The 13,273-nt window shown below is 43.3% G+C and overlaps 1 protein-coding gene across 1 annotated transcript in view; it reads right to left on the bottom strand.

The window, feature by feature from the left end:
• ATP2C2 (ATPase, Ca++ transporting, type 2C, member 2) overlaps positions 1-12,586 on the bottom strand; it is a gene marked incomplete at its 5' end in the record, with an annotated part of 19,924 nt that extends 7,338 nt beyond the window's left edge. Inside the window, 14 exons of the mRNA XM_009706708.1 lie at positions 219-320; positions 1,707-1,796; positions 2,575-2,676; positions 3,364-3,461; positions 5,445-5,569; positions 6,817-6,883; positions 7,556-7,631; positions 8,710-8,778; positions 8,870-9,019; positions 9,100-9,208; positions 10,359-10,420; positions 10,513-10,548; positions 10,631-10,720; positions 12,470-12,586. Of these exons, the coding sequence (XP_009705010.1) occupies positions 219-320; positions 1,707-1,796; positions 2,575-2,676; positions 3,364-3,461; positions 5,445-5,569; positions 6,817-6,883; positions 7,556-7,631; positions 8,710-8,778; positions 8,870-9,019; positions 9,100-9,208; positions 10,359-10,420; positions 10,513-10,548; positions 10,631-10,720; positions 12,470-12,586 (1,293 nt within the window). The remainder of the gene's footprint in view (positions 1-218; positions 321-1,706; positions 1,797-2,574; positions 2,677-3,363; positions 3,462-5,444; positions 5,570-6,816; positions 6,884-7,555; positions 7,632-8,709; positions 8,779-8,869; positions 9,020-9,099; positions 9,209-10,358; positions 10,421-10,512; positions 10,549-10,630; positions 10,721-12,469) is intronic.
• Positions 12,587-13,273: the final 687 nt, after the last annotated feature.

The raw sequence follows: 13,273 nt of genomic DNA, 5'->3' as shown, positions 1-13,273 counted from the left end.
CCTGCTGAAACCACTGTATGAAAAGTATTATCTTCTCCCATTCAAACACAGCTTTACAAGCTAAAATTCCACCCAGGTTGGGAATTTTGAGGTTTGTTCAGTTTTCTCCTGACATAGTTAACTTCTGAAAACATTTGCTAAAGAGATACCATTTCATGCCCATTGTTGAGGTGCACAATCAGAAACACGAAACCAGCCAACACCACTGTTTGCTTTACCTGATTTTTCAGTGTGCATTTCACAGCCATCCACTTCTGTTCAGAGCTAAATGGAATTTCCTTCTTTCTTACATAAATATCTTTTATGTCAGCTAATTCCATCTAAAGTAAAGTAAAACAAAAAGAGCACTGTGATGATGAACAATGCCAAGCCTTGTATATATTTTCCATATTACAAGCCTTGACTGTTGATCGTGTACTTCCAGGCAATCATACACTACAGAGCTCAAGAGGAAGCATGAGGAGAGTAAAACTCATATTTCAAATCCATCTTTTACTTTTGGTGCCTGATATGGGGTAAATTAAACTGGAGTTGATTTTTGCAAGAACTAGGGAGCTGCACTGCTGTCTCAGTGGGGCTTTGGGTCAAAGATTTCTTCCAGCCCAAGCTCAGGCTCCTCCACTTTGGTTATTTCCCAGCCACCATACTCGGTTAAAAAAAAAAAAAAAAGGAAAATTGCAAATAACTGGGTGGTCAATCATGCATGTGGTTTCAAATTATCCCCTGATGAATTAAACTCAAAAAGCAATTCACCACAAGAAGACCCTTCAGCTATGAAGCACGACAGTCCAAATCAATACATGCCTGCTTTAGCAGCATGCGTGGGTGCTCTCGGTGAAGTGGTAGTGATCAGAAGTAGCTTCCAGCCTCTCTCTCCTCCAGCTCCCACTAAACTAAAAAATAATAATAATAAAAAAAAATAGAAGAGACAACCTCCCTTGTATTCTGCTATTGCTTGGCCACTGAATGGCCGAGCAGGAGGCAGATTTTAATTTAGCATTTAGGGAAATAAAATGTCATTGTTTTAAAAACCAAAATAATCATGGTTTCACTGTTAGAGTTACAAGCCTTAAAAATAGGAGGTAAGAATAGATGTTTGCAGGTACATCATTTCATCAGGCACCTTCTGCGCTTTACAGCCCACCTGAGGTCTGTGGACCACAGGCTGTGTAACGCTGATTAGATGATACCTTGAGGTGTTTTACAGCCCTCTGCCTATAAGCATGAATGCAATATTCATTAAAAAAAAAATCTCGTTTTACATAATCATGACTAGAAAAAAGTAAAAGCTAGCAGATGATCCAAATCGAGGATGACCTTCTGCCATGCTTTCTAGTATGGCCTGTTCTTGCTCATTTTTCACTCTCTTGTCTTCCTCCTGAACTCTGAATTGGCATGTGCAGAAAATATGAAAAAGGCAGTCCAGTCTAAGCCCGAAAAAAATCCATTATACAGCATAATTGCAGAGATTAACCAAGCAAAACAATTATTGCTGTTAGCACAGAAGCTCGGGGAAGGTGTTTGTCCATGACAAGAGGTTTCTACGGGAGAGGTGTACATCTATGACCTTGGGGAGAAGACACAAGGAAAGACTAAAACCAGTCTGGAGACTTTAAAGAAGTCTGATCACTGCTGTCAGACCTAACAATTCCAGCTCTTTTATTTTTTTTTGATTTCTGGAAAATTTTAGATCTTAACAATCTTACCTTCATTGCAAGGGCAATGAGAGCTCCTTCTGTGGGTTGTCCCATCACACTATTTTTCCTGATAATGGCATTATTGACTACACAGCCAGCCTAGAGAAAGGACATATTTACATGGTTTATTTTTTTCATAACTAAATTCATAGCTTTTTCATCTCTTTAAATAAAATAATGAAAGCTTGGAGAATGAAAACAGCCACATCCCAAAAGACGGGCTATTCCCCATAGCAGCATCTCTTGGGATCGGTTCTTGTGCTTCCTAAACTCGCTTAATCCATAGGAGACACCAATATTTTGGTAAAATGTTATGTTTTGGATAAATTAACATCAAGCAAAACACGATATATATCTAATGAGCTTGATAAATCATGAAAATGAAAGATTAGTCTCTCCTACTATTGCTTCTAACATGCAGTATGGTTAAAATAAGACCTAATCTCCATTTGAGATTCCAGCTCAGATCATTTCACTACCTAAACACCCTGCTTTACGCTGCGGTTGAATGTGCAAGATTTTATTTAATGCTAACGTGAAACCCAGAGACCTAGAATCCATCCACATTAAAAACCTGAATGTGGTAAAATTCATCAGTCTCTCTTCTGCCAGAATTGTATTTTTACCCAAAATGTTGTTGACACTTTAAGCTGACGACTCTGGTCTCTCCCTGCATGCCTTATGATTGCTACCTTTCACCCTTAAGCTTCAGGTATTATATCCCAATTACTCAGAGCCTTTCCATGACAATGCTCTAGCAAGACAGTTCATTTTAGAGTTACAAAACTGGCTTTTTTTCACACTCTTTACCCAAACTGATCTGTGCAAATGCAAATTGAATGTAAATAGGACAAGCTGGTTCATAATGTATACTTACCTCCACTAGTTTCCCAACTGAGACATTGGAAAATTCTTTCAGAATCTCCTTTGATGGCAGAAGATAAACGTTTCCTTCTCCGTTGTAGCCCACCCCACTGACCTGAGGAAGGGAGAGACAGAAAGAGCAAATTTCCCAGTGCCAGGCAGGACCATACGACAGCAAATTGCTGATTTTGAAGGCATGCTGGCATGCTTCTTTCTAGCTCAAAGCAATGCTTATAGGAAAGGCTGCAGATAGTGAAAGGATAATATTACAATAGCTGCATAGGAACAAAAAGAATCATCTTGTCTCACGCAGAAGTTGTTCGCCATGATTTCAGAGGTCACTTGCAGGCCAGTCGAGAGATCCAGCCCTTTGGTAGCAGTGGGTTCACTGGTTTTGTCCAAGCCCTACCCTACAGACGAGTGGCCCGTCTCTCTGCTACTTTACGTTTTGCATGCCTGCATTTCTCACCCACTTTGCACACAGGTGAATGAACCAAGCAGAAGGATCAGGTCACTCATATAATAAATATTTCTACAAAAGATTGACACACAAGGGTCAGTGGTGGGTTTCAATATTTACAATAATTGCAGAGAACAGCAGATTATTTCAATGAACATCTTTACGGTATCAGCCTCGCCTCTGCCTGTTTCCAGCCCTGCAAAAGTCCCTGCTCTCCAATGGAACAGGTGATGAGCAAGAAACTGCTTGTTTGGGGGCTGATCAGCATCTCTTATTTGGGCCTAACTGAACTAAAAACAAATTTTTTTAAGAGGAAGGTCTGTGTTACCGCCTCATCCACACCTCTGCCTGGAACCCATCCGAGGTCACAAGCCGAGTCACTGTCATCTCGTTGGCTGTCAGAGTGCCTGTCTTATCTGAGCAGATGACGTTGCAGCAACCTGAAGCAAGAAAGTTTTTAATCAGGACTAATAAATAATGTAACTGAACGATGAAATTCAGAAGAGGGAGAATGGGTCTCCTTAATGTTACTTAAAGTACACCAGCGAGAAAAGGGAGGAAACACCAAGAAATGGATGAGATTCCTAAGAGGGTGTTGTAAGGAAAGGATTTGAGCGCATGTCAGGGTATCTGCATGTAATTTGGATGTGAGATGTGGTGGGAGATATCTGAAGAGGGCCATACTGTCTTGAGCATCATATGGTGGGCAATCAGAGAAGGCACTGATCTCCAGGGACTTGATCAATGTTTCTGAGCCGCGCTATCACACAACAGAACAGCTGTTATATTCTGAAAAGTCGTATCAAATTCCCACTCTGCCACACGCTTCCTCAGATGGGTCATTTAACCCTTGCTTCTCTAAATCAGGAATAACAGCCCTTCCCTGCCCCACCAAGGGATTGTGAGGGTAGATGTGTTAAAGACCAATACAAAAAAAACCCTTAAAAGTCTACAGCTAAGAGCAGGAGCTGCCCCGTTTTGCTCTGCTTTGTGACAATACGACTTCAGTAAAGCACATTTCTTCCAGGGCCCGTTTACACAAAGGAGTGAATTAGCAGAGTCACCACATTCAGGCTAGTTTCCACTCCCACGAATGGGAAAAATGACTCTAACGCAAAAAAAGAATCAGACTCCAGCTCCCTTCTAAGTCTGAATATCTTCCCTGGCTCTGGAGATGACCACGCTGCTTAGGCACAGACCCCATGAGCGTGGTGACCGCCAGGTAAAAGCCTGGAGAGAATAAAGCAGATTAGACTGCAATTAAATTAACTCTACTTTTGAAGGATTAGAACAGAGCAAAGTTATCACCTCCAGTATTTCCAGTATTGCATTTTTAGTTATTGACAATTAAAGAACCAGATAAAGAAGAAGGATTATGTTTCTCCTTTTCAGAAATTTAACAGACACGGCACAATTAATGTGTGGGAAAGTACAGTTTTTGCCATGCTTAGCCTGCCTTGCAGAGTACCCGGGCATCTGGCAGTTACGCCTATTTGGGCGCAGCCCTACCAGAATGAAATTCTTCATGAGATAAGGCCGTTTCAGATGTCCTGGGTCAGGGCAGATACAATAAAATAAGGGCGATAAAATTCCTTAACTGCAGAACAAACAAGGGCAGTTCAAACAGCAGCAGCATTTCCAAAGATTTTAGCTGAAGGATCTGGCTGCGCAGCAGATATTTGCGACTGCACGGGGCAGGCTTGGCAGTTAGTCTGCTTTTTAATGAGTGGTACTAAATACACAACATGTCTTCTCCTTCATATAACTGCCGTACTGACCAAGGTCAGAGCAACAAAGCCTGGAATACAGAGATCTGGGAATAAGGGCCAATTTAAAGATAAGGGCAGGTGGAAGAATGATTTCATTACAGTTTGTTCTGCCCTGCAGTTGTGAGGATGGGCTGGACACCTTCCGAAGGTCCTCTCTGTCCCTGTTTTCCATGACTTTTTGGATATCAGGGAGATGGCCATACAGGCTGTGGAAGGATAAATATTTATGTTACCAGGCTCGGCTTGAGGTGCTGCAAGGTTTTTTTAGCCAGACGATGAAGAAGTGAACAGGATGGACCTGCAGGAACATCCCAAAGGATAGGGAGGAAGAAGAAAGGAAGCCTTTCAACCCAAGCAGGGCACGCACGTCTGCAGAGGGGCTCTGCTCCCCATGGGCCAATGCCATGGGTTGGGTGCACTGTTCCTAGCACCTGTGTGTGTTAATATCACTAAAATAAGGGAAAAGGGTGAGAAATACAGGGTAGAAAAATTATTTAATTCTAGGTGGGTTGCTCTGGCCTAGTAAGCATATTCCAAATTCTTTTTTTTTTTTTTAAATCAGACCAAGGCTCACTTGGCCACCCCATTGCTATCCAGTTCAGATTTTGGAGCCTGGCAGATGACCAAGTTGCGTGACCCCCTTTGCAGCCTTACCTAAGGTTTCGACTATGGGCAGTTTCTTCACAATCACCCTTTTCTTGGCCATCCGGAGAACGCCCAGCACCAGCGTAACGGTGACCACGATGGGAAGGCCCTCTGGGATGGCAGCCACTGCCAGGCTGGGGACAGCAGAGACACAACAGCTTCAACACAGGGGTCAAGCTACAAGTACCGACCAAAACGTGCCAAAGGGACACTTCCCTAGGGTGAGTTTTCCTGCTTATACGTCTGTATCTGAATGGGAGTGTGCAGTGCTAACCACTGGGACTCCTGGCACACTGTAAATACAAAAGCAGGATGTTTATCCAACCCTTCAACCTTTTTCTGGATGATTTTGACAGAGCGATTACTTTTCTTCTTTACCTTGCCAAAGAGCATTAATTTCTGGCTAAGCAGGGATTTAGGCGTTGGATTTCATTCATTTAACTTTCTGAGGATGGAAGTTGAATATTCCTTGGCATCACAGCTCACACGTTAGCCACTGGCTCCTGGCCACACGCAGCCCCTCATCTCCTCTCTTACGTGTGGGTACAAGGTACAGCGGGACAGACTCAGCTCCCCAGATGTCCCCATGCTGCCCACACCGAATCGGAGCAACATCAAAACCTGCAATACCTGACATGCTAGAAAAATCCAGACATGGTCTATATCTGTCCCTTATTTATTCCTTGAATAACTCTGAATGCTTCTAGGTATGTGCAAAAAGTAATCAAGGGGGACCTTCGAATCCATAGGCTGCTCTCCAAAACTCAGGCTTAACCACTTTTCTTTGCCATCACGTCCCCCCAGGAGAGAGGAAGGTGGGCACTGAGCCAGTTTGGCTTCTCTGTTGTCTCCTCATCTGTGGTTTTGGTTTTATTTTCATAGGATACTTTTTTTATTTTAAAGGATTGATTTTAGAGCTGTGACAACACCAAACAACAGGTTTTATGGGTACTACTAAAAACACATGGTTTATGATGTTTGATTAAGAGGTTGTGCACGCTTTTTATGCCGCGCAAAATGTGCATTCCTATCTTTAGACGTAAATCCAGTAAGAACAGCAAAGAGTAATATTTGCTGTTGACACACTCCCACTAAATTCATAGTACAGATAGGAAAGGACATTCACAGTGGGATGAGGTGGAAATGCCAGTGAAGATTTTCAAAATACCGATTTCCAAAATTAAATAAAGCCTCAAACTTTTTTTTCCTCCTAAATTCTGTTGTAAAGCTCATGTTATTTTTCACCGGTGCAAGATCAGTATGTATTTATGAAGGGTCTTATTCAAGTTCTCTGTTGTGAAATGTCCATTGTTTTGAACAGGGAATTCCCTGGGATATGTTTCAATAGAAATCAAAGAGAAAGGCGCTCTCCAGTCCTCACCTAACTCCAATTGTGAACATGCTGAGGAGATGCTTCCCTTGTAACCAGCCAATGAGCATTATTAAACCTGGTGGGGGAAAAAAACCCCATCTGATTAAAAAACTTCAAGGAATTCATAAATCTCTAACCTGCTTTAGCTGTTGTTGGAGAACTGAGTATGCAATAAGGTAAGACCCATGGGTTGAGGTAAGAGCAGTTTAGTAATTGAAATAGGAAGTAAAATAAAGTAAAATAAAAGTAAAAAAAAAAGTAAAATAAATAGTAATAGTAATGAAAAGGGAGATAACAAAGAGAGAGCAAGCCAGCCCCACCCCGAGCAGCAATCGGCCCCTCCCGGCCAACTTGCCCCCAGTTTCTATACTGGGCATGCTGTTCTATGGTATGGAATATCCCTTGGGCTAGTTGGGGTCAGCTGTCCTGGCTGTGCTCCCTCCCAGCTCCTTGTGCCCCTCCTCGCTGGTAAAGTATGAGAAACTAAAAAGTCCTTGGCTTAGAGTAAGCGCTACTTGGCAACAACTAAAATGTCAGTGTGTTAAAAACATTATTCTCATACTAAATCCAAAACCCACAGCACTGTACCAGCTATCAGGAAGAAAATTAATTCTATCCTAGCCAAAACCAGGACAACCCCCAAAGTCCAGGTAACCCACATCAACAAATACTTTTGGCAAAAGTGGCCCTGGAGTACAGAGGGCTTTCACAGCTGACCATGCAAGTCCGAGCATTGCATCTGACTCACCGATTATGCCAAAGGAGAAGAGAGTGAGTTGCTTCCCCAGTCTGTCCATGCTTTTCTGGAGAGGTGTTTTGGGAGTCTGGAAACATTAGAGAATACCTGGTTTTCTTTGCATGTTGTGTGAGCTGAGAAGATGATGGTCAGCCCAGAACAACAGACCCACAGAGTGCTGGTTATCATCCCCATGGTCCCTACAGCTGCCTGATATACCCTAGTGCTTACCCACCCCAAACCCCCAGCCGGGTCTGCTGGGCACAGATCGTCCCACAGAGAGAGTGTCTGCCTCGATCCACTCAAGACAGGCAAAAAAGTGGGAGAAGAGACAAACTGTATTCATTTACAGCTGGGGAGCCAAGGTAGAGACAGACTAGAGGGCTAAATCTGGGAAGGACCTTAGCAATCGAGTCCAGGATTGGATAATATGTGTACAAAGCCTCTGGGACAGGGATAAAAAGTCTGGACCCCCATCCCCATGGTCTGTGCTCTCCTCTCCAGGCCAGGATCACAGTCTGTCCACAACCTGGCAGACCTGAGCAGACCCTCCTCCTCCACCAAGCCAGCTCAGAGCAGCCCCAAGTTGACATGTAGGATGGACCCTAGGAAGTGGTGGAGTTTGGGAGGTCTGAATTTCAGGCCAAGGAGGGTACCAGACCCGAGCTCCTACTCTGCAGCAGCACTTTTAAGCACTGCAGAACATCACAGATCTGCATCAGCACTGCAGATGCATCACAGCATCTCACATAGTGACTGCTTCTGCTTTCCTGTTATTTCTTGTGTGAATGGATCAAGAGTTAACTAGTTTCTAAACCCTCACTTGTGTTAGTTCAGAAATCTGACCCAGGAAATTTTGGCATGTGTAGAAGAAAAAAATTTGTATACCTAGTGGAAAATGTGTGTGAAATAAAAAAAAACGAAACCATGAGGTTTGGGTGACTACAAAGTTAGATACAAGCTAAATATCACAAGTCTGGATTTAGAAGCCTAAATCTTGCTTATAACCTATCTTTTTGGGATACAGCACTTTGGTGTCCCTCAGTCACACAGGCATTTTGTAGCAGAAACAGAAATGAACCCAGTGCATTAACTCTTGGGATTACTCCTGCTCACAAACTTCCATCCAGAACATCCACCGTTTCCACAGCCATAGGCTTCTTTACCTCTTCAGCTTGCATCATTTTGAACACCTCTCCAAACTGTGAATTTTCACCCGTCCCAATAACCACGCCCTGGAAAAAAAGGAAAAAAAGAAAGGCGGAGATGAAAAAACCCTAGAGATTCTGTAATGTCGAGGAAAAGTTTGAAGATGACAGGACTCACTTTTCCCTTCCCGTATCGCACCAGGGTCCCCATGAAAACGACGTTGCTCAGCGTGGTTATGTCTCCAGCTTCCAGTAATGCACTGTCAGTCTTGTTGCAAGGCTCAGCTTCTCCAGTAAAACTGGATTCATCCACCAGCAGATCTGTAACCTAATTAAAAAGACAAGTTTCTGGCACTGTTAAGACAAGAAATTTCCAAAGCAGGCTCTTGTATGTATAGCTGTATTTACCTCTATCAGCCTGAGGTCTGCAGGAACCCTGTCGCCAACAGACAGATAGATGATATCTCCAGGGACAAGCTCTCGTGCTAGAAGATGCTGCAGTTTTCCTTCCCTTAGGCTACATGAGACAAATGGAAAAAAAAGAAAGGGAATCAGGTTGTGAGGTTTTAATTCCTTCCATAGGCTTGGGAATGAGATTGGCAAGAAAGCAAGAGGCCTGCCCCAAAGAGCTTCCAATGTAAATAAGAACACAAAATCTTCGTAATGATGAGGAGAGATGATTATGTTCAGTTTGGGCTTAGTTTTAATTCATGAACAGATGGGCAGGTTATGGAAGATTTACATTTCAGCAATAAGTGGCTTAAACAGTACTTATAGAGTAGATAGGAGTGACAAGAAGGTGTGCTGTCCTGTGGCGCTCACTTTAAATAGTGAAATGCGGATTCTTTAACCTACAAAGAAGCTAGAATTACCACTGGCATGTCACCACTGCATTAAAAGTACAGCCTTTCAAGTGGTTAGATGCTTATGGTGTCGTATCATAAATAAATAGAAACCAGTGACATTTGTAAGATCCAAACCTGAGTAAACTTTGGACCAGGAGAAAACCCCACGCTTCTTTTGCAGTGCAAGGTTTCTCTGAGCCTCGCAGCTTCTTTATGTTGGCCGCGACAAAACTGATTTGCAACGACGTGAAAAGGAAAAGTGTTTCCCGTAATCTAAAGCATTGCTACCAGACACCAAAGCAGGCAGGGGAGCGGTATCCGATACATCCTACAGCTGCTCCAGGGCAACGGCACGACGGGCGTGCGGCCGATCCCTTCGGTGCCTACCCACAGCAACGGGCAGGGTGGGTGAGGACACCCAGCCCGCGTGCGCTGCTGCTCGTAAGCCTTTTTGTGCCAAACTCCCAGGGGCAAAACTACCCTAAAGCAAAAAAAAAATATGCAAGTGAGGTTTTTCCTGCACAGGGAGTCAGTGGCATAAAAGAGGCTGCAGGGACACTTATGTAGGGTGCAGAGCGGGACATTTCTGGGACTTTCCTGTCTCTCAGCATTTATTTTATTCCTCTGGGTGCTTGCTTTAAAATTCAGAGTTATTTCATCCCCTTTCACTGTGCCTTACAGCTGCAGCCACGTGTGGTGCCACCCCTCAAGACACCGGGTTCTCATCACATACATGTCAACCTGCAGTAATTTTCTTCACCCATCGGTTCTGCCCTCATAACCCAAACCCTGCTGAAACCCACCGAAGCAGGCATGCCTCACCAGTTGCACTCGGGGGGCACCAGCTTGTTAAGTTCTTCCAGAGATTTTTCCGAGCGATATTCCTTTTAAATAAGAAAGGAGAAGAAAGCCAAGTTACACGAGAGGGCTTGCTCATGAGAGCCCCAGTTGCGGGGCCGAGCTCGGGCTGACGTACCTGGATGAAGGCCACGGTGACCACGATGAGCACCGCCTGCGAACAAAGAGGCATTACAGCCGTGGGCACATCAGCTTCAGAGAGCGCAGGGTTGGGTTGCGGGAGAGGTACCACCTACCACGGCGATGCTCACGGTGTCCTCGTACTCTTTCGTGATGACGCTTACCAAAGCAGAAGCCAGCAACAAGAGAATGAGGGGATTTTTAAACTGAAAAAAATAAAAGCAAATTGCAATATTAAAGTAAATATGGAGTTGCTGAAGGTAAGCCGGCCTCAGATCTCATCAGAGAGGATGAAACGTGCGGTTTTGCTGCAGGGTCCCTCCTTGCTCCTGACCGCAGCATCGCTCTGCCCGCACAGAGCGGGTGCAGTGCCTGTGGTCGGGCTGACGCCGGATCCTGCACCCGTACGTGGGACAGACGGCACCAGGGACCAGCAGGACAAGGCAGAGGCTCACACCGAAAGACGTGAGTTGCCGCTCTTTTCCTCTGCTAGCACAGGCAAGGCTCGCCTTTGCAGACATACAGCGCAGGGCTGACTCTGAAAGCTCCTTGGAGGCACAACGGGTACAAACAAAAACTCCACTGTCTTTTTAGAATTTGAAACCAGAAATCCTCTTTTTTTTTTTTCTTTTTTTTTTTTTTCCTTTAATTAATCTACTAAACTCTGCACTGTACCCAGTGCTGTGGAAATCAGAGCTTCACTTTTTTTCAGTTTTAAGCACAGATTTTAAGGACCATTCCCCTTAGGAGAAGGGCAAGTTCCAACTCTGTTTACCTATGTGGGACTTGATGTAAAAAGGAATTAAACCAAGCCAAGCCAAGACTGCCCGTTTTGGGTAACAGGAGTGTGACGATGCAAGGTAGGAAAGCCAAGGTTTAAATTTATTCCCTGCTGAAGCCAAAGGTGGAAGTCCCTTCATTTCTCTTTAGAAAGACTGAGCTGAAGGGGATGTTTTACAAAAATAGCAGCTGGAAGACACCACTTCAAGTGTCTGCTGATGGGTGACACTCAAGTGCAGAGGTGTGAACGGTGTGGGACTGCAAGCAGCTCTTCCAGAGAGACGGACTGGCTGTGGAAGGATCAGACATGGACTAAAGACTTTGTTTGGTGTCCTCATAGGAGAACAACTTGTTAAGGATGAGCAGGAAAAAAAAGCACCATCTCACTTTTTATTAAGAATAAAAGAATCCTTGAAGAGACTTAGTGATGATTACAAAGTGCTTAAAGAATATTGATCACACAGGAAAAAAGGGATAATCCGTGAAATAAAAATAAAATCTTTCAAAGCAACTAAAATCTTCATGATCAAGGTAAGCAAGAAGAAAATCAGTCAAATTGCTGGTTGAAAATAAACAAAGACCCTTCTTGTTTGGTTAAAAGCTCTAAAAGAGAGGTGAAAAATGAATTAAATACTGATGAGAACCACTTAATAGAAGCAAAACTCAAGGATAACTCAGCTGGGGAAAACCAAGGTAGCAAATATAATTTTCTGCCTGGCTTTTTGGGGTAGCTGGTTTGAAATTGTGGATCTTCACAGCATACGGCACCAGGTATGAATGTGTCCACTACTGATGTCTTGCTGATAGAGACACTAACGCTCACCGCAGCACTACAACTGCCTCTGCTTTTGCTGGAGGTTTAGGGCTCTCCTCCGCTGCCGTAACTGAAATCAGAGTGGCTTTCAGCTACTACTGGTCTTCCTCAAACCTGTCATGATTTTATCACTTGCCTTAAAGAGAATAAATATGCTCCAGAAACCAGGTCACTGTTCTACAGCTTTTGATTTGGGGGCTGTGTGGAGATAAAAAGGTTTATTTCTATTTTAAATGTTGTCTTCACATTAAATGACCCCAGATCTGAACCTCACAATGGCTTTCCCAAGGGAACGGACAGTTTCTGTAACCCAGCCAGGGGTTTTTGCCAGGAAATGAGAATCGATGCAGAAAATCCTCACCTGGTCTAGATATTTCTTCCATATCGGTTCTGTATTCTCTACAGAAAATTCATTCCAGCCATGTTTTAACCTGCGCTGTAGCACAGAAAACTCAGAGAGTCCAGTTTGTAAATCAACCTAGAGAGAAATTTTTTAAAAAAACAAATAAACAACCAAACAAAACCAAATGTTACATATTGTAGAACAGTTACAGAAAACTTCCTAAAGCAAAGTTATGTTAAAAACCTCTAAGTAGACTGGGCAAGATGTTCATGGTTCTGTCCCCCACAAAAAATAAATCTATCGACTATTTTTCTGTTTAGGTATGTATTTTTGCTGAACTATAAAACTTTACCATCAACCATCACAGAAATCCATAAAGTAAGCACAAGTTAATAAAAAAATATATATATTTCCACAAGTGAGAAACCATAGAATAGATAATGAATTAGAAATCTAAATAATAAAGGAAATAATTGATTTCTGGTTTCACTGTACATTTAAAGAAAAAATAAAAATAAAAATACCCTGACAAAATTCAAAGAGAACAAATGGAGAAGGAATAAGATCTGTTTTGCCTGGATTTAAAAAAAATAGCAAGGTGAGACACCAAAACATTGCTAAGCATCACAGCTTTCCCTGGTCGTGGGGACTCAGCCTTTCTAAATTTCCATCTATTTTCCATACATGGCGTTAAGTGTAAGTTATAATATCAGATTGTTTCTTTTCCCAAGGGCAAACTCCAACTCAGACCGAGTAACCGGAGTTCCCTTCCCGAGCCCCAGTGTCCCCCCATCCCTCCGGCTGCGGCCGTGCTGCGGCTGC

This window comes from Cariama cristata, unplaced genomic scaffold (assembly GCF_000690535.1).
Source record: "Cariama cristata isolate BGI_N322 unplaced genomic scaffold, ASM69053v1 scaffold24058, whole genome shotgun sequence".
NCBI lineage: Eukaryota > Metazoa > Chordata > Aves > Cariamiformes > Cariamidae > Cariama > Cariama cristata.
This window is presented reverse-complemented; position numbering and strand designations above follow the sequence as displayed.